Here is a 25,531-nt window from a genome sequence, read left to right as displayed (position 1 = left end):
CCTGGGATGGCAGGGTAGGGCCAGGTTGGGCAGGGTTTCTTGTGGGGGAGAGGCACAATGACCTATGGGAGGCTGTTTGTTCTGGCCCAGGGTTAAGAACATAAGAACATAAGAGAAGCCATGTTGGATCAGGCCAATGGCCCATCCAGTCCAACATTTTGTGTCACACAGTGGACAATATATGTGTGTGTGTGTGTACACACACACACACACACTGTGGCTAATAGCCACTGATGGACCTCTGCTCCATATTTTTATCCAATCCCCTATTAAAGCTGGCTATGCTTGTAGCCGCCACCACCTCCTGTGGCAGTGAATTCCACACGTTAATCACCCTTTGGGTGAAGAAGTACTTCCTTTTATCCATTCTAACCCAACTGCTCAGCAATTCCATTGAATGCCCACGAGTTCTTGTATTGTGAGAAAGGGAGAAAAGGACTTCTTTCTCTACGTTCTCCATTCCATGCATAATCTTGTAAACCTCTATCATGTCACCCCGCAGTTGACGGTTCTCCAAGCTAAAGAGCCCCAGGCGTTTTAACCTTTCTTCATAGGGAAAGTGTTCCAACCCTTTAATCATTCTAATTGCCCTTTTCTGCACTTTTTCCACAGTTGGGTTGGCCAAACTATGACTTAGGAGCCATATTGTGTAGCTCTCAAAGCCTCCACCATACCATTGGCTGGCTTGGAGAAAGCATTGCTCTCTTTTAATCACTTCTCCAAGTCAAGCCATCCAGTGGCTTGGAGGAATGTATTTAAAGTTAAAGTTGCTTTATTTCCACCTCTCCTTCCCATCTATTTTCCTTCCTTCCTTCTCTCAAATATCTGACATTTTATGTGGCTCTTACATTAAGCAAGCTTGGCCACCCCTCTTCTGGCCTGGCCTCTCTGGTGCTTCCAGCCTGTTCATGCATGGTGCTTGCTCACTTCTCAGCACTTTTATGGAAGTAGCTGAACGCACTGGGCGTTTCTTTCTGAATGAGGCTGCAGGCTGCCATCTTGGGGCTACTTCCTTTGAAAAAGGTGCAGAAAAGGGCCGCTGAAATTATTAAAGGGGCAGAACATCTTCCCTATGAGGAAAAGTTAAGGAGGTTAGGGCTCTTTAGCTTGCAGAAACGATGACTGAGGGGGGATGTGATAGAGGTTAACAAGATTGTGTAGAGAAAGAAGTACTTATCTGCCTTTTTCACCGTACAAGAACTTGTAGGCACTCGATGACATGAATGAGCGGTAGGCTTAGAGCAGATAAAAGGAAGGACTTCTTCACCCAAAGAATAATTAACACGTGGAATTCACTGCCGCAGGGCAGCTACAAGCATAGACAGATTTGGGGTGTGTGTGTCTAAATGTCTAAGTGCAGAGGTTCATCAGAGGCTGTTAGCCACAAGGTATAGATGGAACACTCTCTCTGGGGCAGTGATGCTCTGTATTCACGGTGCTGGGGGGGGGGGGGGCAACATTGGGAGGGCTGCTGGAATTCTGGTCTCGCTGGTAGATCTCCTGATGGCACCTGGGTTTGGTCCACTGTGTGATGTGGATGGGCCATTGGCCTGATCCAATATGGCTTCTCTTCTGTTCTTATGTCTGGAGCAGTGATGCTGTGTATTCTTGGTGCTTGGGGGCAGGGAACAGTGGGAGGGCTTCTGGAGTCCTAGCCCGGCTGGTAGACTTCCTGATGGCACCTGGGTTTGGGCCACTGTGTGACACGGAGGGTTGGACCGGATGGACCATTGGCCTGATCCAGCAAGGCTTCTCTTCTGTTCTAAACCCCACTGGACAGCTCCGGATTCGATTCTGGGTAAAACAAAGGCGAAAATGCGCCTGGATGGGACTGCTCACAGTCACTGCTGGGGTTGCTGCTCCCTCCTCTGCCCCGTTCTTGACCCCTGGCTGGTGCAGCTGCCGGCTGGAGGAGTCCCGGGATCTGAAGACACCCCCCTTCCCGAGCCCCACCTGCGCCCGGCGGCGCCTCCCACTTCGGTCCCCTCCTGTCCCTCCGGTGGCCAGCGCTTGCTGGAGCGCGCCGGGGCAGGAAGGGCCTGACTCCTCCCCCGTGAGCTCAGCGCCAGCCTGGGCGGCCCCTCGACGGGCGAGGGAGGCAAGCGCCGCAGAGAGGCAGCCGGCGGGGAGCGGAGCGCCGAGGCAGGGGCCGGCGGAGCATGGGCATCTAGGCGCCGAAGGGACACCATGGCCATCAACACGGAGGCGCCGCTGGCCAAGGCGCTGGAGGGCTCGGCCCTGCCCGCCGAGGCGCACGAGACCGAGAAGCTGCTGACGGCCGGCAAGGTCTGCAAGTCCTTCTCGGTCGGCGACACGGCCCTGGCCGACGAGGCCGAGCGCAACGGCCACAGCTTGCCCTACAAGGCCGGCTCGGAGGGGCGGCTGGAGACCGGGGCGCCGCTCTCGCCTTCCCGCTTCAGCTTGGGGCGCGCCTCGTCCACCGCCACCACCTCCAACCTCCAGGAGCCCGAGCGGCCCGACGATTACCTGCTGCTGGCCATCTTCTCCTGCTTCTGCCCCGTCTGGCCCGTCAACATCCTGGCCCTGGTCTTCTCCATCCTGGTAAGTCCGTTTCCCCAGCGCGCCCAGGCGCACCAGCCCTCTCCAAGGAGCCTGCCTGTCCGTGCGCCCTGGGCGCACTCGGCGCTGCGCGTCCTCCTGGGAAAGCGGGGTGGGAAACGCCAGGACAGCCGCGCCGGCTCTCTTCTCCTCCGCTCCCTACCCGCCACGGGGCTGCGAGCTTCTCGCATTTCGACCGCGGCAGGCAGGAAAACCAGCAATCTTCCCCCGTGCCCGTCGGAGGAGAATCAGATAGACTGCTCCAAAATGTAGGAAGGACGTTCGTTTGCTGCAAGTGGGGTGGGGGCGGGGGTGACAGAGGAACAGTTTCAAATGAAACAGCTTGGGGAAATCAGGGAAAGTCGTTAGAACTTTGCCTGAAAATGTGGTTGCCTAAAACGCCCGATCAGATACGCCGAAGGAAACGGAATTAAACCAAATGGGGAAAAAAAAAAAAAGCTCCCTTCGCAATGCTTACTCTGCGGGGTGAATGCAACTCTGTGCTTGAGGGCTTTTCCTTCTGGTTAAATACGATCCATAAATCAAATTCCAATCCAACACCGCGGTAGAGAACCCCATCTGGCCAGATCGCAGAAGCTGAGCAGGGCCAGCCCAGGCCAGAATTGGGATGGGATGGAGACCACCAAGGCATAACGGGGTCTCTATGAAGAGGCAGGCAATGACCGCCTCTGAACGTTTCTTGCCTTGAAAACCTTCTCAAATAGGAGCAGGGAGGGAAATCTACGGGTCTTTTGGTGCATTCGCACTACACTAGATAAGGCGTTTTACATCCAGATTTTTTTGCTGTTCTTACACAGTAAAAATCCGGATGTAAAAGGCATCGTTTAGTGTAGTGTGTCTCAGCCGGAAGGCGGGAGAGGTGCTGTAGAGCAGAGGAGGAAAACGTTTGTGGGCAGAAAATTGGTATCTGTGTAGTGAGAGAAAAATCCTATGTCCCTATTCAGCCATTGCGGGGGGAGGGGAGCATTTCCATGACCCCCAGCTCTTGCTCGTTCCTGTTGGAGTCAGGCCCCACTTAGGGGATACTCCCAAGATCCTCTTGGTTGACTTCTTCCGCACATCCTCGGACAATGCGCTCTCTGGATGCACTCTGTTGCAGTCGTTTGCAACTGGGTTTCCTTGTGTGAAAGGCACGCCTGCCTGGATTTCCCCCGTCTGGCCTCCTGACTCTGGTGTTGCTCCCCTGACAGGCCCTTGGAGGACTGGAGGGAGTGAATCGCAGTGCAGGCCAGACATTTTGAATCTTGAGGGCGATCTAAAAAGCATCTCTGGCAAGGGACAACAGGCAGAGTTGAGTGGAGCACTGATGCTTGCCCTGTCCTCCTAGTGCTTCTGAGCTTGTGCAGAGGGCCTCCAACAAGGAGAGACCGCTGCCTGCTGCCAGGGACTCAGAAGATCAGATGGTGTGGCTGGCGAACTGGATTGAGCACCTTTTCCTTTGTGCCGTCTGTCCCTCTTCACCTCCCTCCTGGAGGGACATCTGCTCTATTCACCCACCCGCCCAGGCTGGGCTGTGCCTTACCCTCTCCAAGAAACAATCCGAGATGGAGGCTTTCTTGGCCCAGAGAGCCAACCTGGCCTTAGCTGTCCTGCTTCTCCCCTCCTTGGTTTTCAAGCCAGTACCCCTCTCCCCTGGCCAGAGACAGAATGCCCAGAGACCACACAAAGCAGCAGGGGTTTCTTCAGGGGCTGTGCTAGATTTCTTCTTCGTCCCCTAATTTCAGGACAAAGCTACAGTGATTGGGATGATTTGCCAAAGGAATGTGTTTTCCAGGGCTGGCTTGCAGGGCTGGAAGGCGTTGTTTGATCTGAGAGCCAGAAGACATGAAAGTCCGATGTTTGAGAGCTGCAAGGCAGGAGGGAGGAGAGAGAGATGGGGAAGGAGAAGTGGAAAGAAAGCAACTTGAACTTTAAATGCATTCTCCAAGCTGCTAACTGGTTTGGCTGGGGGAAGAGATTTAAAGAGACATATGCCTTCTCCAAGCCAGTTGACAGGGCAGTGGGGGCTTCAAGAGCCACACAATATGTGTGAAAAAGCCACACGTGGCTCCCAAGCCGCAGTTTGGCCACCCCTGTACTAGAGGATCAGCCCATCAAGCCTGATATCCAAGAGGAACCTCTAGCTTCAGAGGCAGCCTTGCTGCTGAATTCCAGATGCTGCTGCTGATCACCCAGTGGGGCCTTTATACCCTGCTTGTGGACTCCCCGGGACCATCTGTGGAAACTAGCAGGAGGCAACATGAGATGGACCTCCATTCTGCCCAATGGGGACCTTCATATGTTTGTATGTTGTTGCAGGCAGGCCTCAACCCAGATTCAGATCCTGCCTTGTGCAGAAACAAATCCCAGCTATGCATCTTCTGGAAAAGCTGTTTCACTGCAGTGGGCCATCTCAAAAAAAGGATTTGCTGGGACTGAAGCCTACTCTGCAATCACAACCACGGCCCTTCTGGCAGAGGGGTGTTCCGTTCGAGTATTGAATCAGGCTAGATCTTTTGGTTTAAAATGACACTCCAGACAATTGGGAATTTCAGCTTGATGATGGCGAGCAGGTTTTGGCCCAGGCAAGCGCCTCGGATCGGTCCTCCCAATTTCTTTTTCCTTTGGCACAATATGACAGTCATATCTTGCTTCACAAACGGGATGGTTAAGCAGAAAGAAGTGTGTGTGTGTGTTTTCCTCACCCTTTCACAGGTCAAAAATGCCAACTTTAATCCCTGTGAATGACTTGTGGAGTGGTTGTTACATAGCAGCAGGGTGTGTGATGGTGTGTGTGTGTGCTTTGTTTCCAAATTGAAAAATGAGGGGAGGCAAAGGACAGACTTCTATGAAACCTGTGGAGCCAGTGTGGTGTACTGTTTAAGAGTGTCAAACTAATATGCGGACTCTTATCTGGGAGAACCGGGTTTGATTCCCCACTTGCAGCTGCTAGAATGGCCTTGGGTCAGCCATAGCTCTCATAGGAGTTGTTCTTGAAAATGCAGCTTCTGGGAGAGCTCTCTCAGCCCCACTTACCTCACAGGTGTCAGTTGTGAGGGGGGGGGGAGATAAAAGGAGCTTGTAAGCCGCTCTGAGACTTTGATTCAGAGAGGAGGGCCGGGTATAAATCTGCAGTCTTCTTCTTGTATCCAGAAACCCAGGTCTGCCCTGGAAGATCACTGGGTGACCCTTGGCCAATCACCCTCTTTTCACCTAACCTCCCTGACAGGGTGGTTGTGATGCTCAATTGGAGGAGAGGAGAGTGATGTCATCTACTTTGGGTTCCCGTTGCTGAGTAAGGCAGGATGCAAAAAAGAGAAAGAAATAGGGAAATCTTCCACTGCCCAGTGGAAAGATCGATCCGGGTGGGCAGCAGTGCCTCCCTCTAAGCTGTGGAGTCTTTGTGAGCAACAATTCTACTTGGTGAGCTGCTGGCATTCAAGCTGTGAGCGAGCAGTTTGGCAGCTGTATAACTTAAGTCTTCTCTTGGGCCATCCTTCCTGACAAGAAGGAGGAGGAGGAGGAGGAGGAGACTGCAGATTAATATCCTGCCCTTCTCTCTGAATCAGACTCAGAGCGGCTTACAATCTCCTATATCTTCTCCCCCCACAACAGACACCCTGTGAGGTGGGTGTGGCTGAGAGGGCTCTCACAGCAGCTGCCCTTTCAAGGACAACTCTGTCAGAGCTATGGCTGACCCAAGGCCATTCCAGCAGGTGCAGGTGGAGGAGTGGGGAATCAAGCCCGGTTCTCCCAGATAAGAGTCCGCACACTACACCAAACTGGCACTACACCATACTGTGTGAGCCGGAGGCTTAGAAACTGTGAGCTAGCTCACAGTAACTTAGCTTAGAGGGAACACTGATGGGCAGCTGTGTTGGTCTGAAGTAATCTTTATGACCAACAAAGTTTCATTCAAAACATGAGCTTTCTGATGTCTTATGAAGTGGGCTTTTAGCACATGAAAGCTCATGGTTTGAATAAAACTTGGTCAGTGTAAAGAACCAGCTTTTTTGCTATCACTGCACTGAAGCTGGAAGCGTGGTGGAGAGGAAGGCACAATCCTGTTCAAAGAGGCTTCCCCACTCCCCCCATTGAGGGCTGAGGGGATGGATCCTGATGCAGAGGCAGGGGTGGGGAAAAAGAGACAATGAACTGAGTCAGCGCTCACTTCATCAAGTAAGGGAAGGTGGATGAAGTGTCCATCCACTAGGATATTCTTTTTATATAAACAGCAGAAGGGCTGTGGGTGAGGAGGGGAGATGCTACGGAGATACCCTGATTTCAAACAATCCAAAGTAAGATTATACTTTGGATTGTTTGAAATCAGGGTATCTTGGTGGTGAGTGGGCTGTTAATCAGACAGGCAAAGTTGTATTAAACCTGAGCGCATTGAGGTTTTGAAGAGACTGCAGGGAGCTGTCCATGGTAGCCTTTCCCTTCTCCAAGGGGGAAAAAAAAAGCTTCCAGGGAAACAGGCAGAGAGGCTGCACATGGTGCAGCTCTGGTCTATGGGGAAGGTATGGGGCTGGGTGAGGGGAGAGAGTGTCCTGTCTCTGATCTAAGATCATCTCTTGGCATCTCTCTCTGCTGCATGTCCATGCTAAGAGCCAGTTTGGTGTAGTGGTTAAGTGCACAGACTCTTATCTGGGAGAACCAGGTTTGAGTCCCCACTCATCCACTTGCAGCTGCTGGAATGGCCTTGGGTCAGCTCTCACTCTCACAGAGGTTGTCCATGAAAGGGCAGCTTATGGGAGAGCCCTTTCAGCCCCAACCACCTCACAGGGCGTCTGTTGTGGGGGAAGAAGTTAAAGGAGATTGTAAACCACTCTGAGACTGATTCAGAGAGAAGAGTGGGGTATAAATCCAATATCTTCATCTTCTAACAGGACTTCAGGTTGTGGAACTCCCTGGCCTGTTAGCATCTTGTTTTAGGTCTTCTGGAACCATGGGAAAACAGAGGGGGTGCGTCCTCTTAATTCCTAGAAGCTGATTCAATCTGGGGCTTCCATTGCTAAATTGCTGATGTTATCACTGACTGGCCTTTCGTTTTGTTTTAAAGTTTAATTGCTGACCTTTTGCCGGCTTTTATGCTGTAGCTGCTGGACTGCTGTCCCAGGTTTGTTTGTTTAAAAAAAAAATCCATTTTCTAAGTTTGGAATGGTTTAATTCCCATATTATTTTCAAACCATTTAATATACTTGAGTCTATCTCAATTCAGTAAGCACGTATTTTAGAGATTACTTCTTTTGCATTGGTCACATGTTGCATTCAGATTCGTTCAAATTTCAACAATTTTCTGGTCATCACTTGCTTTACTGTAGAGCAGGGGTGGCCAAACTTGCTTAACGTAAGAGACACATAGAATAAATGTGAGATGTTTGAGAGCCGCAAGACATGAATGACAGATGTTTGAGAGCCACTTGGAAGGAAGGGAGGGAGGCAGGAAGGAAGGGAAGTGGAGAGAGGTGGAAAGAAAACAACTTTAACTTTGAATGCATTCTCCATGCTGTTAGCTGGCTTGGCTTGGAGAAGTGATTTAAAGAGAGAAATGCCTTCTCCAAGCTGCCTGACAGGGCAGCGGGGGCTTCAAGAGCCACAGAATATGTATGAAAGAGCCACATGTGGCTCTTGAGCCACAGTTTGGCCAGCCCCGCTGTAAAGTTTCCAGTTAAGTAGTGTGATTGATATAGCAGAAACCAATTTGTTAATGCTCCTTGCAATTTTTCTTTTAGTTGTGTTACAGCAAGGGGAGTCCCCATCTACTTAAAAGTCACTCATTCTATAAATCTCCCTTTCTTTCCATTTAACGTAACTTTCTGGTTTATCCAAATAAGAAAAATTGGGATGTAGAAGAAGAAGAAGAAGAATTGCAGATTTATACCCCACCCTTCTCTCTGAATCAGAGACTCAGAGCGGCTTATAATTTCCTATATCTTCTCCCCCCCACAACAAACACCCAGTGAGGTGGGTGGGGCTGAGAGGGCTCTCACAACAGCTGCCCTTTCAAGGACAACCTCTGCCAGAGTTATGACTAACCCAAGGCCATTCCAGCAGCTGTAAGTGGAGGAGTGGAGAATCAAACCCGGTTCTCCCAGATAAGAGTCCACGCACTTAACCACTACACCAAACTGTAGCATAAAAGGAAGCAGCAGGGATATCTCTGGGATTAATTTATTTTTCCATTCAATCCAAACTTTTCATATGGTGTATAGATAAGGGTTCTCTGCTCATTTTATATCGCTTACCGTCCCCCCCACCTTTGGGACTGACAGAGTGCACAAATGCATTTCCAGCATCAGCTTTTGTGAGTCAGTGCTCGCTTCGTCAGGTGCAGGAAGGTGAATGAAGTATTAGGATAGTCTTCTTATACAAACAGCAGAAAGGCTGCGGCCGAGGAGGGGAGATGCTACAAAGATACCCTGATTTAAAACAATCCAAAGTGTATCCTGAGTTGGTGTCTGAGGGCCACTCCCAGCTGTTATCAGACAGGCAAAGCTGTATTAAACATAAAATCTCATATAGGAAAGTGCAGGAGGGAACCAGAAACGGAGATGCATTTGCAGAGTCAGAGCTGAGCTAATCATCCCACGTGATGCCCTCATTCGCTGTAATTCATACTCATGTGCCATTAAGCTGCAGCTGACTCATGGAGACTCCCAGGGGCTTTTCAAGGCAAGTGATCAGCACCGTCTTCCTTGGTGGTTTCCCATCCAACTACTGACAGTGGCTTTCCCTGCTTAGCTTCCAGGCACTGGTGTGATTGAGCTCATCAGGGCTGTGCTGCTATCTTGATATACCTCCCCTTAACTGAATCATAGAGTTGGAAGGGTCCTCCAGGGTCATCTAGTCCAACCCCCTGCACAATCCAGGAAATTCACAATTACATCTTTCCCCACCCCCCAAACATACATCTCCAGTGACCCCTGCAGGCTCCATGCCCAGAAGATGGCAAAAACCTCTAGGATCCCTGGACAAACTGCCCTGCAGAAAAACTGCTGACTGACCCCGAAGAGCCAATCAGCATTTCCCTGGGGGTGTAAGAAAGGGCCACAAGGACTCAGCACTGATGCAACCCTCCTGGCCTTCCTTCTCATGATCTGCCTAATTCACAGAATCCTGAAATATCGACAAATAAATAACCAAATAAATATATCATCTCGAACATAAACTCTGGTTATTTATTTGTAATTCACAGAATCAGCATTGCTGTCAAATGGCCATCTAGCCTCTGCTCTGGTTCCGCTCTTATTTTGGAGTAAACGTAACTTACCCCTGTTATGCCTAACTACAGTTGGACACAGAAGAAGGAAAAGATGATATTGGATATATACCCTGACCTCCACTCTGAATCTCCTCCCTCAAAGTCGTCACAATCTCCTTTACCTTCCCCCCCACAACAGGCACCCTGTGAGGTAGGTGGGGCTGAGAGAGCTCTTACAGCAGCTGCCCTTTCAAGGTCAGCTCTGCAAGAGCTACGGCTGACCCAAGGTCATTCCAGCAGCTGCAAGTGGAGGAGTGGGGAATCAAATCCGGTTCTTCCAGATAAGAGTGTGCACTTAACCACTACACCAAACGGGCTCTATCTCAATATACCTTCCCTTACAGATGTTAACTGAATCATAGTCAACAGAGTAGCGTTTGCATTGGGTCTTGTTTTAAACCAGTCCTTTCTTTGTAATGCCCCCCCCCCCCCCGCTAGTTTTCCCATTGGGCATATAAACAGAACAGTCTAATGGATGAATACTCCCACGCAGTTGAGGAAGGGAGTTGGGACTTGCAAAAAAGCTTCTGCTGTCAGTCTAGAACTAATGGATGGGACTGCAGATTTATTTTGCTGATGCAAACTAACACCTGGAATTAAAATTTAAAAATGGAAGCCCTGGATTGGGAGGGTGAGTTCAGTGCAATTTCAGCATATAACCTGATCCAAATGTCTCCCTCCCAGTAAAATGCCTGAATATGGAGTTGCAATTGAGCTGACTGTTAATTGTGATCCCTCTGGACTTTAATTCCCTTCCCCTTTCTTTCAATAAAATGGGGGAGGGGGAGAATATTAAGGGGGGGGGGGAAACTAAAAATCCAGCAACTAAGCTTAAAAAAAAGAAAGAGGGGAAAAGTATATATAAAGCAGAGACAAAAATATAACAGCAGTGGGGCCAAATCTACACACACGCTTCTATAAAAAGGTTCTGAATATCTAAAAATAAGTCCATATGCCATTGTTGCCTATAAGCCATGTGTTCAAATATTGATAAAGTTCTAAGGGCCTTGATCCTTTGAATTACCAAAGGTGGGCATTAATCTCTCCAATGTTGTAATACAAGTCTTTTAGCTCAGTGGTCCCCAACCTTTTTGGCACCAGGGACTGGTTTTGTGGAAGACAATTTTTCCATGGATCGGGGAGGAGGGCAATGGTTTCAGAGTGATACAATTGTGCACTTTTTTTTGGTGTGGTGGTTAAGTGCATGGACTCTTATCTGGAAGAACTGGGTTTGATTCCTCATTTGCAGCTGCTGGAATGGCCTTGGGTCAGCCGTAGCTCTCGCAAAGCCGTCCTTGAAAGGGCAGCTTCTATCAGAGCTCACTCAGCCCCACCCACCTCACAGGATGTCTGTTGTGGAGGAGGAAGATAAAGGAGATTGTGACCGCTCTGAGACTCTGATTGGAGGGAAGGATATAAATCCAACGTCGTCTTATTATTATTATTACTACACTGTAATATATAATGAAATAATTATACAACTCACGGCCTGGTTGCTAACAGGCCATAGACCAGTACCAGTCCATGGCCTTTGGGTTGGGGACCACTGTTTTAGCTGTAGAAAGGGGCCAGAGGGTCTGTTTGTGATCCTTCCCTCTGGACTAGACAGAAGCAGCAACTAACAGTGTGATTCTAAGCTGAGATACACTCCCCTTGCCACTACTGACTTCAGTAGACTTAGAAAGCTGTTACTTTGTTTAGGATTCCGCTGTTAGGGTTAATATTGTTGCTTGCTTGTGTTATTTTAATTATCGCTATGCTTTATAATGATGCAGTTATAAATCCGTGACAATTCTTCACGATTACTCATTCCGTTAGCATAACCCCGTAAGATCAGCAAACGCCTGCTCCCCTTTTCAAAGAGCATTTGTCCCGTATTCTATGCAAGACTGTATTTGTTTCACCTCTGTGACTGCCCAAAAAAATGATTACATGGAGAAGAATAAAATAAGCAAATGTGCTTACCCAGCCCTTGGACTCAGTGCAGAAACTGGCTTTTCTTGGTGCAAGATTAAAAGGAAATAAATCCAAAGGGGTGAGCGGCTGCCATTGGAACCAAGTTCAGTTACACAAGGATGACTAAGAGGAGATGAGGCCCCCAATCGAGGGAGTTTTCGTAATAGCAAAGGAGGCCCATCGCTGGAAGAAGAAAGGGCAAACTCAGTGAAAGCCAACTGGAGGCCTGGATTCAGGGCAGGAAAGATTCAGAGGGCAGAGACGTGTGAGAGGCAGCATGTTTGGCCATTATTGCTAAGCTTGCACTAGATTTTACGTCGTGTGCTAGAAACGCTTCAGAATCATAAACAAAGACACAGGATTCACATGTATCAGGGCAGCTTACATGATTCTCCGTTTCTTCACTTGGTCCTCACAACAGTCTTGTAAGTCAGGACTGAGAGAGAGACAGAGACACAGAGAGAGAAAGAGATGGAGAGGGAGACACAGAGAGAGACAGAGACAAAGAGACCCGACCCAAAAGAATTCAATGAGCTTCATGGACTGTAAACCCAGGCCTCCCCTGTCCAGATCTGATACTCTAGTTGCTACTCTGCACTTGAACTGGAAACTCCATGGCCTGATGTTGGAACCCTAGCTAGGGACACCCCCACCACGGACTGGGTATGTTCTTTGGGGAAGGGAACAGAGATGTGTTGCATCAGCCCCTGGACTGTCAAGCAGAAAGGAGCCTGGCCATAAGACCAGAAAGGTGGCTGCCTGCCCTTTCCCTCCAACAAAGCCGTCCCCTTCTGCCTGCCACAGCTTCAGCCTCCTGGTCCAGCTTCAGATGTAGCTTGCCACGGCCTCAGTGTCGGAAACAGGTAGTGTCAAGCAGCCCTGCTACAAGATGGTCCCATCTCTCTTTCTCCCTTTCTGCCAGTCTAGGAATAGCAGCCAGCAGGGGGATATGGATGGGGCGCACCGGCTCGGACGTGTGGCCAGATATCTCAGCATCCTTTCCATGTTTCTGGGCATCATCATCATCCTCTTCTGCTCATTGAAAATTGCAGGTAAGCCCCACAGCAAAAGATTCTTTGCAGCTGTGTTTTCTTTCCTTTTTTTGGGGGGGACAGACACACTTACAGGCAGGGCTTTTTTTTTGTAGCAGGAACTCCTTTGCATCTTAGGCTACACCCTCCTGATGTAGCCAATCCTCCAAGAGCTTACAGGGCTCTTAATACAGGGCCTACTGTAAGCTCTTGGAGGATTGGCTACATCAGGGGTGTGTGGCCTAATATGCAAAGGAGTTCCTGCTACAAAAAAAGTCCTGGTGGTCTCCCAGGCATGACCGCGGCCATCCCTGCTTAGTTCCCAAGTGTGGACTTTCCCTTGCTTCCTTAACCAGTTTCTAATGGCTAAGGTGATTCATCCTTTTACCCTGAGTTTCCTTGGGAACTTTATGGGAAGCATTTTTCTGGGAAAGTGTTTCCCATGGAAAAAGCTTTTCTGGCACAGGCTCAGTTTGCTAGGCTGCTCCTCCACATTCTTACAATAAGATCCAATCACGAGGAACACATTGGGGATGGTCCTTTGAGTCGCGATGCTTGCAGTCTTTAAGCCATGGCTGGTGCCAGCAGCAAAGAACTGGGGTGGGTGTGTGGGATTATCGTCATGCCTCTTCTGCCTCCCGGCAATTCAGAGGCCAAGAGAGTTTTGGTCCCTCCCTGTCCCTATGGATTTTATAATCTAAAATGTGTTGACTCACAGGGGTGGGTATTGTTGACCTTTATCAATAGGGATAGGATTAAAATGTGTAAATTGGCCGCCAGAGGATGTATTGATGGCCACAGGCATGGCCAGCTTTAAAAGGAAATTAGACAGATTCACGGAGTCTGTCTAATCTCCTTTTAGTCTATCCATGGCTACTAGCCATGGTGACTGAAGGGAACTTCCTCATTTAGAGGCACTAATCCTCCGAATCCCAGGGCCAGGAGGCAACAACAAGGCAAGGCCTTGGCATCTATGCCCTGTTGTTGGCCATCCAGAGTAACTGGTTGGCCACTGTGTGATTCAGGATGCTGGACTGGATGAACCACTGGTGTGATCCAACAGGGCTTTCCTGATGTACTTATGAAGGCCTTGGTGTCTGTGCCCTGTTGTTGGCCCTCCAGAGTAATTGGTTGGTCACTGTGTGAGTCAGGATGCTGGACTAGATGGACCACGGGTCTGATGAAGGCCTCAGCCTCTGTGCCCTGTTGTTGGCCCTCCAGATGAACTATTTGGCTACTGTGTGGGACAGGATGCTGGTTGAGATGGCCCCCTGGTCTGATCCAGCAGGGCTCTTCTTATGTTCTTGCTATGTTATTGAATGTGGCAAAACTGCCAGTTCAATAGGAAAATCCCTTTGCTGATGTGTTTTCCCTGTTCAGAATGAAACGGCAGTCCTTTTGATCTTGACCCTCAGTGATAAAAAAAAAACTTGATAAAAATATACTTGTTAAAATTGTTTTGTGGCATAAAAGTGGAGTAGGAATGCCATAAAAGGAAGAAACATTGACAGAAGACCGTTTCAGTCTTCCACACTGGTTGTTGATTTGCTTTCCCTTGACCTCTGTTTTCCAGGTGTCCTGTAACCCAACTAGCACAAGCAAAGATCCAGTAGGAAGGACTTGGTGAGTCTTCTGGTTCCGAGCAGCACTAGAGGAAGTGACTTTTTAGAGAGCTCCGGGAGCCATCTCCACCCAAAAGGAGCGCATGCATCATATCCCCTAGCTGTTTGGAGCACAAGTTCATATTTCTTTGGAGAATGAATGGACAAAGAGGCCTACTGCAATGGGCTGAGAAAGGTTTTGCTGTTCCCAAGCAGGGAAGGTCTACCTTGCCTTCTACCCACAAAGAGGAGGCAGGCAGGAGGAGTACCGCTGGGATGAAGCCCATTTGTTGCAAAGGGAGAAAAACAGCTTGAATTTGGGGGCGAGCTCTAAGGTGACACATTCCCGGGCAAGGTGGAGATCCTGCAAATGAGCCCAAGAGCAGCTGTAGTGGTATGTCCTGAACACGCTTCTCCTGGCAGTTCCAATGCTGGACATAGGCACAAAAAGTATGGGCTCAAGGGGGGGCTTTTGTATTTTTGATGATGAAAAAAGCTGACCATTTGCATGCCTGTGGGAATATTCCTTTGGGACTCAATAGCTGGGATTTTGTTTCTTTATTCTTCAGCCACTTCTTGGGCTAGTTCTGCATGATGGACTCCGAGTTTTCACAAGAGATCCTGTTTGCCCCATTTGATGCCTTTGCCCTTACTTTGGAACCCAACACTTATTTCTTTGAGACCCAGTTTGGTGTAGTGGTTAAGCATGCGGACTCTTATCTGGGAGAACCGGGGTTGATTCCCCACTCCTCCACTTGCAGCTGCTGGAATGGCCTTGGGTTAGCCATAGCTCTTGCAGGAGTTGTCCTTGAAAGGACAGCTGCTGTGAGAGCCCTTTCAGTCCCACCCACCTCACAGGGTGTCTGTTGTGGGGGGAGAAGATATAGGAGATTGTAAGCCATTCTGAATCCCTGATTCAGAGAGAAGGGCAGGGTATAAATCTGCAGTCTTCTTCTTCTTTTCCAATGGCAGCTAGGCCATTCGACACAAGTGAAATAAAGAGCCAGTTTGGTGTAGTGGTTAAGTATGTGGACTCTTATCTGGGAGAACTGGGTTTGATTCCCCACTCCTCCACTTGCACCTGCTGATGGGACCTTGAGTTAGTCACAGGTTCTCGCAGAGCTGTTCCTCTCAAAAGAGGTTTCTGTCAGAGCTCTCTCAGCTCCACCTACCTCACAAGGTGTCTGTTGTGGGGAGGGGAAGGGAACGGAGATTGTATGAGACTCCTTTGGGTAGTGAAGGGCGGGGTATAAATCCACTCTTCTTCTTCTCTAAGCCAAAACAGCTGTTCGGGATGGAAGGGCACTTTGTGACCTGGTAGAATCATAGAGTTGGAAGGGACCTCTAGGGTCATCTAGTCCAACCCCCTGTACAATGCAGGAAATTCACAAATACCACCCCCACAGAAGCAGCAGGGAATGGCGATGAACCCTGCCAGCATGGAGAGTTCCAATCCCTTCCCCTCCAGGAGGAGGCAGATTTCCAAATATGGCTCTGCACCATTTCTCCTTTCGCTCTGTTCACCGTGGAGCTCTTAGCAGCCCAACACTCCACTGGCAAAAATGCTAGCCTATAATATGTGGCTTGATGCATTTGGAATCTGCAAGTGCAAATGCATCTCCCACTTTATAAATATGTTTGGATGTATGGCCTGCTCAAAGCACCCATCAGCTTTCGTCTATAACGTCTGCTTTTTACAGCCACCTCTGATAGGGCTCGGCAGGGTTACCCCTCAGCCAGTCTTCACATGCCAATGGGACATCGCCTGCCCTTGGCAAAGCCACAACTGAAACCCTTCACACTTGCAAAATGTTCTTTTGAAAGGATTACAGCCATCTATGCCTCCCCCGCCCTGAATTGAATTACTCCTTTTTGGCTCATTGGGGCATCACAACCTGTAGCTTCCTCAGTGCTATGCTTCACTTGCTGTTTGTCCATGTGTGGAAGGGATTATGTGCCTGCTGGCTAGTTAACAACGGCGCTCAGACAAGGTCGGTCACAGATTATCTGGCACCTTAGGCAAGGCTAACTTCTGCCCCTCCCCCCCACACACACTGATGACCATGCAGGAGGTGCCCAATTTGGTGTCCCCAGAAGGCCGGCACCCCAGGCAATCACCTAGTTTGCCTACTGGCAGGGCTGGCCTTGCACTCAGAACACAAGTGGGGACTCCCTGCAGCACTACATCTTCCAAAGGCATGAAGGCTCAGGCTGCACAACCTGTTGGCTGGGCCTCCTCCACCTAGTATTTTCCTGGAGTGAACTCAGTTCCCCAGCTCGATGCTGCAAGAGTGCTGCTTGTTCTGGGATGAAGGCAATCAGTTAAAAAATTAAAGAGCCCCAAGTCTCCAGGAAGGAGTGTGCCCACTGCCTCTCTGCAGGATTTGTTGCCTTAACTGGCTCTTTTCCCAGTCAACATAAGAGAAACCATGTTGGATCAGGCCAATGGCCCATCCAGTCCAACACTCTGTGTCACACAGTGGCCAAAAAACCCAGGTGCCATCAGGTCCCTCAGTGGGGCCAGGACTCTAGAATCCCTCCTACTATGCCCCCCAAAGCACAAGAATACAGAGCATCACTGCCCCAGTTCCATCAATATGCTGTGGCTAATAGCCACTGATGGACCTCTGCTCCATCTCTGCAAATGGGCCAATCAAACTGTTGATCTTAACTCCCTCACGAGCTGGGTGTGACACAGCCAGGAGCCAGCAGGGAACAAAAGCCACTACTAGGAACACCTTCTAGTCCTCAGGGCCCATAAAGAAAACTGATTATTTCTTTTAAAGCTGAGAGCTATTTGCGCCATTGTACGACTCCACCTCAATAGCCTCAGTCTATTTGGACAGGGAATTCGTATCCGGTGGTATGCTGAACAGTAATTTCAAGGAAAGTTTGCCAAAATGACCCAGAGAGAGAACAGTCCTGCATTGCATATTACCTCCTGGCCCAGGTAGAATGCCCCGCCCACTCTGCCCTCCATAGTCCCTCATACCTACAGTGAAGGCTGGCCAATTCCACAGTGGTCTTCAGCCTCACCAGTTTGGTGTACTGGCTAAGAGTAGTTCCCACTTCTCCACATGTGGCCAGCTGGGTGACTTTGGGTCTGTCATGGTTCTCTCAGAGCTGTTCTCTCAAGAGCAGTTCTCGCAGAGATCTCTTAGCCCCACCTTCCTCACAGGGTGTCTGTTGTGGAGAGGAAGGGAAGGAGATTGTAAATTGCTCTGAGACTCCAAGTGAAGGGTGGGGTATAAATCCAATCTCTTCTTCCTCACCTGTGCACGGTTCACATATGAGTGATCCCAATCTCCATGCAGATGTTGCCAGGAAATACCTGTGCACTTGCAGGATGACAATTCCACACCATTAGATCTCCTCACAAAATCCTGAGAGAAAATTCACACAGAGCATCTTCTATTAGTACGACTAGTGTCTGGAACCTACACATCGCAGACTCATAAGAGCCAGAACCGACAGCAGGACCAGGGCTGGCCTGTCCATTAGGCAGCCCTGGGCAGTTGCCTAGGGCGTAGCCCTGGGGGCGCCGAGGTGGGCCTTCCCCACCTCGCCTCATTGACAAGAGTAGGGGGAAGCTTCTGGAAGCTACAGCAGCCAGGCTGAGTGACGGCAGCTGGGCAGCACACACGTTCTGAGGTGCAAGTGCTAAGTCACTGCTGTGGCATTCACTCTTACCTTCACTGGGGGCAAGGGAGGAAGGGTGCAGGTGGCAGGGCCTCAACTTGGGCACTGGGCACCCTGAGGCTGGCCCTGACCAGGACCCTCCTGAGTAGATGCTCAGTTCCACGAACCCAATAGGCCAGCCAAAAGAACATGTTCAACTCATGGTTTTGACCCAACTGAAGAATTCACGTGCATGAGGAGTCCCGTTTTCATTCCATTAGCTTAGGGAGCAGAACCGATGCCCCCCCTCTGTCATCCCCCCCTTTGTGTGGGGCTCAGAACTGTACAAGGCAAATATTCAGCAGCTTCGGGGAGTGGGGAGAGGTTGTGATGGGGTCTTTCTTGTGAGCCAGCCTTGCTCAGGCCAGGAAGAAACCATTTGTCCTTCTCTGCTTTCTTTGAATGTTCCAGGGAGTTTCAGGGTGGGGGTGGGGCGGCGCTCCTGTTCGGGATGAAACTTTCTCTTTTTAAAATTTTCTGCAAGATGATGTATCATATATATTTTTCTTGATATCTCTTGGCATGAGGAAATAAAAACAATAAAAATTTACCATGCATGGTCAAAAACAAAAACTGGGCTTTGCTAGAGTCTGTTGCTGTTCCAGGGGAAATGGATTAGGCAAATCACTGCAAATGGCTCACCTGAGGCCAAAGTGTACATTAGGAAAGGAAGCTGCCCACAGCATCTCTGTATGATTTACAGTTCTGGCCTTCCATTCTGCCTCCTCTGAAGGGTGGGTGAATCATTTTGTTGCATTGGGTATGACCAGATCGTTCAGTTGCTACCACTGCAGACCCAGTGGAATAACAGATGTCTGCTATATCTCTGCATGAGTTACTACCTCCTTTTGACCAAGAGACACAGCCAGCTCAGCAGCTGGCACAGAGATACTACAGGCACCCTTCTTGGGGTAGATAATTTGCTCACACACAATGGCTGAATCTTGTAGCAGCTCCAAATGTTCACCGTTCTGTTTTCAGGGGGGGCATTTCAAGGGGAGGAGGAAGAGGGAAAAGTCATGCTTTGAAAGCTGAAAGTCCTTGCAAGGCATGTTGGCTGTGCGAGTGACCAGGTGTCCCTAGGGCTGGGGATTGGGGCCCAAAGCACCTGCAGAACCCCCACCAGCAGCACAAAACATGGTGCAAAACATACATACACTGGCTTTCTTCATGGTTGCAGAATTTGACTTCTTTTGGCCCAGAATTTTGAATACTGCTTCTTTAAAAATGTTTGATCCTAGACCAAAATAAAAGCTTCAATCTATGAGGGGAAACTTCCCCTGAAATATGACTAGCTGCTAGAACAGAGTGGAAACCAGCACAGGCAGTTGCTGGAACTCCCTTGAATGCATTTCATTCCCCCACCCTCCACCTACCTCCAGAATTTCTCCTTCCTTGAACTAGCTGCAGAAGCTGCATAGCAGCTGGCTGGGTGCCTGATGCTTCTATCAGCCAAATGGAAAGAATATCGCAATAAAAGCCTAGACTGCCTTATTGCAGGAGCAGAATAAATAATGATTATATAATAAATAATGATTTTATATATATATTATATTATGATTATATATTATATGATTACATATATAGAATGATTATATATCAGGGGTGGCCAAATTTGCTTAGCATTTCAGTGCATGGCCTAAACAACATGCTCCCAGTTTAAGACTTTGCCACAGTAGCTAATTCAGACTCCAGACTGGGGAAGTGGGAGGGGGGAAACCAAATGAAGACAGCCGTCGCCTCCTCAATCTAAAGGCCGGCGGAAGAGCTGTTTTGCATACCCTGAGGAAATGTGATAGATCACACAGGGCCCTGATCTCCAAGGGCAGCTCGTTCCACCAGACAGGGGCCAGTGCCAAAAAAGCCCTGGCTCTAGTTGAGGCAAGCCAGATGTCTCTGGGGTTGGGAACTACCAGAAGATGCTGTGTTGCAGGTTGTGGAGACTGTTGGGGTTCATATGGGGAAAGGCAGTCCTGAATGTATGCTGGCCTCTGGCTGTATGGGGCTTTGAAGGTAAGCACCAGCACCTTGCAATACACATATATATTGCAGAAGCAAAATAAATAATAATATGGAGTCCTGCTCTAACCCTCACAACCTGTTTCTGTGCACAAAATTGCCAACCTGAACACCTACACATCTGGATACGGTGAAATATGCAACTCAGATGCTTCAAATGAAACACAGACTGAAAAAAAAAAAATCAGCCTGGAAAGTACTTGAACTCCTGAACCATTTTTTTTTTTAAATCATGACGGATAAACTTAAACCCTAATGAACTGAGGAGCGGATGTTTCGTGTGTCATTGTAGGCCCCACCCTTCCAAGCTGTCTTTTTGAAACAGTGAAATCCAGGTGTCCTCCAAACTTCTAACCTGGAAGCCACCCAGGCTCCTGAAAATGCTACTACTACACCGCTGGTACTTCTTCAGCACCAAGCAGCCACAGCTTGAATTCTGTCCATTCCTGTTTTGCCTGCCTGAGAGACTCAGCAACGAGCCCCCTTCCCACGGGGGGGTTGTGCAAATGGTGGTGGTGGGGCTTTGCAACATTCCCTCTGACTCCCCCCGCCACCACTGAGTGGAGCAATTCACATCCTGAGTGGAATGTAAGTGCTGTTATCTTCAAATGGGAATGGGCAGTGCAAGACCCTGTGCAGCTCCAGATTGCTGCTGAGCCAGGCTTCCTGGGTTAATGACCGGCCGCTCACCTGCACAGCTTCAAGCAAACACTGCTTGAGAGGCAAGCCACAGCCGACCATAAAGAGATGGTGCAAGACAGTGAAGGACTTGAGGAACCAGAATCTCTTTCTGGGAAGATGCTAATTGAACTGCACACCTATCACAGCCAGGCAGATTTAGGGGGCTGAATGGTTGGGCGCTGTCCTGTGCAAAAAGTGCTTGAACATATGAAGCTGCCTTCTACTGAATCAGACCCCCTCAGTCCATCAAAGTCAGTATTGTCTACTCAGACTGGCAGCGGCTCTCCAGGGTCTCAAGCTGAGGTTTTTCATGCCTATTTGCCTGACCCCTTTTTAGTTGGAGATGCCAGGGATTGAACCTGGGACTTTATGCTTACCAAGCAGATGCTCTACCACTGAGCCACCGTTCTGCCTCTTGTGCTATTAATAATGCCCCACCCACCCAGTCTTGCAAGGAAGATGAGTTTCCCCTTTACACTCAGCAGGGAATATCCAGCAAAAGGGACTTCTGGGGTTGCTGAATGACCTCTGCATCTGTTCTGGTTCAGGAGTGAGCCAGCAAATGCAGAGGAGCAGTTGAAACAGGATGGTTGCTGAGAGACAGGTGGGGTGAAGGCACAAAGTACATGAGCAGCACTGGAGGCTGGTGGAGATCACTGGCAGAGGCTGGTCCCTGATGTCTGTGCTCTCCAGGCAAGGTGGCAAGCACCCGCCATGGGCAGAGGCATTCCAAGTGCAGTGCCATGACTTCAGCACCCCCTACCCATCGAGGGTCACCTGGAGGGGGCAAATCTAATGCCTTCAGACGCCTGGCAAAGACACTTCTGCGTCCCTCTGCCTTTCTTTACTGCACCCATCAACGGATTTTACTGTTAGCAACTGAGACTTACCTGCTTTGCCTGGGCTTTATTCTCTCTTGACTGTTGCACATCTTGATTTTACAGCTTTTAGAATAGGATGCTTTTTTTTACTGCCTTGAGGGTTTTAGGATGCTATTTTGTCTGCTGTTTCTTTGCTGCCATTCCGGAGAGCAAAATTATGGGTGAGATTTTATGGCATTTATTGTTTGAAGTCGAGCTGCCTTGAGGTAATGTTTTTTTTGTAAAAAAAACAGACAATAACTGACCAAAAGCAAACTTAGAGGAATGGAGGGAGCCAAAACTTTAGAAGTCATGGGTGGAAAGGAGGGGGGGGGCAGAAACCTTCCTGCAATAGCCCAAGTCTGTGATGTTCAGAGCCTGGGCTTGACTTGAGTCCAGCAGTACCTCACAGACCAACAAGATTTTTAGTGTATGAGCTTTCCAGGATCAGAGCCTGGTATCTGACAAAATGAGCTTTGATTCCTGAAAACTCATACCAAAGAAACCTAGTTTTTTATTACTATTACTAGGAATAAGGCCCTTTGTGAAGAAAAAATACAATGCGCTCTAGAAGGAGGCTCTGGGCGAGTGCCTGCCACCCTTGCTGTCATCCCACCCACCCAAGTGAAGGCATTGACTCCCCACCACCACCTCAAGGGGAGCTGATCTCTGCCTTCTAGAGAGCAACTGACAATCTGAGTGGTCTCCAGTGGTTCCTCAGAAGGAGAAGTCTGTCTTCACAGGCGGGGGGGGGGGGTGTCAGGGAACCAAAGCATGCATCCTCCTCCTCTCCCCGTGTGTGATCTGAACAACAACCCTGTGAAGCAGGTTAGGCTGGAAGTGTATGACTGGTCTGAAATCGCCCAGTCAGTTTCCACAGCAAGAACTGGATAGCAGTTGCAATTCTGAGTGATCTCCAGCCCTCACCTGGAGGTTGGCAACACTGGTTCCCCAGGAGGAAAGCCTCTCCCTCAGAGGCCTGTATTGATACCTTAGGAATTTCCCAACCCGGAAAGGTACCGTTCAAGGCCTTTGGGCGAGGGGTCCTCCAGCCTTGCTGTCTTCCTACCCACCCAAGTGAAGCCATTAATCCCCCCCACACACACACCTCAAGGGGAGCTGATCTCTTGTCATCTGGAATTCCCAAACCTGGAGTTGGCAACCCTGCGGTCTCTAAGGGAAAGGCAGTCTTTCTTCACAGTGGGGGGGGGGGACTAAAAGAGCTGACATCATTCTCATTTCTCTCCCCCCTGTGAGGCTTCCCTATCTCCTCAGGCAGCCATCTTGGGGCGAGGCTGAAGGAAGGAGGGAGAATGGGAGCTAAAGACAGTAAAAGTGGGACGGCCATATCCTCTGAGGCGGTGCCGGGCTCCCTGGCTATTGCAGTGACCTTTGGAGGCTGAGTGTGCTGGGAGGCCATCTGTGTGGGCTGTTGATAGGGCCTTTTGTGAGGCCACTGAAGCTCTGCAACCCTTTCCGAGGCCGGTTGACAGAGAAGAGCTAAGAGATGTGTCTCTCTCTGAGGTAAGATTGCTTTTGGCAGTGTGTTCCAACATTTCTGGGCCTGCAGGAAGCGGGGGCAAAGGAGTCAGCCAATGGGAGGCCAGAGATGGGTAACCAACTTTTGATGGGCCAACAGCATGTTCCCACAGTAACTGCCAGAACTAAGGTTGGTTGTAGAATGAAGCAGGAGTCAAATAGTACCTTTAAGACCAACAAACTTTTATTCAGAATATAAGCTTTTGTACACTTCTTCAGACGAGGGATGAGGCACAGTAAGCAGAGCTTCCGTATACCTTGTGGGGTTTAGAATGCAAAGCGGTACAAAGTTAAAATCCAAATTTTCATTTTGTACCACTTTGCATTCTAAGTCCCACATGGTATATGTAAGCTCTGCTTACTGTACCTCATTCTTCGTCTGAAGAAGTGTGCATGCACATGAAAGCTTATATTCTGAATAAAAGTTAGTTGGTCTTAAAGGTACTACTTGACTCCTGCTTTCTTCTACTGCTTCAGACCCACACGGCTGCCCACCTGGATCTATCTATAAGGCTGGTTGTGCTTTACTGACCGAATCAGCTTTGCTAGCTGACAACAGCCACTTAGGTGGGAGAAAGGAGCAGACTGAATGACACACAAGTACTCTTTGATTGATAGTTTGACGGGCCAAAGGCTTGTGCCATACAGTCCCATTGAGCCCCAATGAATCAAGATGGTCAGAATTGCCACCACGCTGGGAGAATTATTTAGAACAGATTTTGTATTTTTTTAAGTGCACGGATGTGTGCGTGCTCACCTGAAAGTCATGGCGACCTCTGGTGACTGACCCCTGTTGGGGGCCTGAAGGATATTCAGAGAGGTAGCTGGATAAAGCCTGCCCCTGCCCTCCTGACTGCTGGTATTCTAAGGAGGTCTGCCATCCAAGGAGAGCCAGTTTGGTGTAGTGGTTAAGTGTGCGGACTCTTATCTGGGAGAACCGGGTTTGATTCCCCACTTCTCCACTTGCGCCTGCTAGCATGGCCTTGGGTCAGCCAGAGCTCTGGCAGAGGTTGTCCTTGAAAGGGCAGCTGCTGTGAGAGCCCTCTCCAGCCCCACCCACCTCACAGGGTGTCTGTTGTGGGGGAGGCAGGGAAAGGAGATTGTGAGCCGCTCTGAGACTCTTCGGAGTGGAGGGCGGGATATAAATCCAATATCTTCATCTACCTCACAGGGTGTCTGTTGTGGGGGAGGAAGGGAAAGGAGATTGTGAGCCGCTCTGAGACTCTTCGGAGTGGAGGGTGGGATATAAATCCAATATCTTCATCTACCTCACAGGGTGTCTGTTGTGGGGGAGGAAGGGAAAGGAGATTGTGAGCCGCTCTGAGACTCTTCGGAGTGGAGGGCGGGATATAAATCCAATATCTTCATCTACCTCACAGGGTGTCTGTTGTGGGGGAGGAAGGGAAAGGAGATTGTGAGCCGCTCTGAGACTCTTCAGAGTGGAGGGCGGGATATAAATCCAATATCTTCATCTACCTCACAGGGTGTCTGTTGTGGGGGAGGAAGGGAAAGGAGATTGTGAGCCGCTCTGAGACTCTTCGGAGTGGAGGGCGGGATATAAATCCAATATCTTCATCTACCTCACAGGGTGTCTGTTGTGGGGGAGGAAGGGAAAGGAGATTGTGAGCCGCTCTGAGACTCTTCAGAGTGGAGGGCGGGATATGAATCCAGTATCTTCATCTACCTCACAGGGTGTCTGTTGTGGGGGAGGGAGATAAAGGAGATTAAGAGCCTCTCTGAGACTCTTCGGGGTGGAGGGTGGGATATGAATCCAATATCTTCATCCAAGCGTTTCCAGAGTTGGCCCTGCTTAGCTTCCAAGATCTGGCTGGTCTGGGACTCTGGACTATCTAGGTCAAAGAGAGGAAGCGGGGAGGGGTTGGTATTTGTATGTGTGGTGTGTGTGCCTGCGTCTTGTTGTGAGCCACCCTGAGCCTACTTTGGTGGGGAGGGTGGGATATAAATCTAATAAATCAAATCAAAGAGTAATGGCAGCCTCTGATGACTGAGCCCTACTGGGGGCCTGGAGGATATTCAGAGAGGTGGCTGAATCAAGCCTGCCCCTGCCCTCCTGACTGCTGGTATTCCAAGGCGGTCTCCCATCTAAGTACTTGCCAGAGTTGACTCTGCTTAGCTTCAGAGACCTGATGAGATGGGGCTTGCCTGGGCTGCCCAGGTCAGGGCCTGTGCCCCAGAAATCTTATTAGCCTCTGAAGGTGCAGACCAACACAGCTACCTTCTGAAACCATCCTAACTGAAGGGTAAGGGGAGGCTTGAAATCTGCACCTTTAACTGGAACTGAGCAGTAATCAGCCTTCTGGGTTCATGCAATAGGGCAGGTGT

The 25,531-nt window shown here is 49.5% G+C and overlaps 1 protein-coding gene across 1 annotated transcript; it reads left to right on the top strand.

Annotated features, from left to right (window-relative positions):
- The first annotated feature begins 2,149 nt into the window (after positions 1 to 2,149).
- Positions 2,150 to 14,394, top strand: TRARG1 (trafficking regulator of GLUT4 (SLC2A4) 1). The gene is made up of 3 exons (XM_060258969.1): positions 2,150 to 2,562; positions 12,702 to 12,831; positions 14,384 to 14,394. Exons 1-3 carry the CDS (start codon positions 2,188 to 2,190, stop codon positions 14,392 to 14,394), a joined length of 516 nt encoding a protein of 171 aa, XP_060114952.1. The 5' UTR covers positions 2,150 to 2,187.
- The last annotated feature ends 11,137 nt before the right edge of the window (positions 14,395 to 25,531 follow it).

This window comes from Heteronotia binoei, chromosome 18, assembly GCF_032191835.1.
Source record: "Heteronotia binoei isolate CCM8104 ecotype False Entrance Well chromosome 18, APGP_CSIRO_Hbin_v1, whole genome shotgun sequence".
Lineage (NCBI taxonomy): Eukaryota > Metazoa > Chordata > Lepidosauria > Squamata > Gekkonidae > Heteronotia > Heteronotia binoei.
The sequence above is the reverse complement of the archived record's forward strand: the minus strand, read 5'-3'. Positions and strand labels throughout refer to the sequence as shown.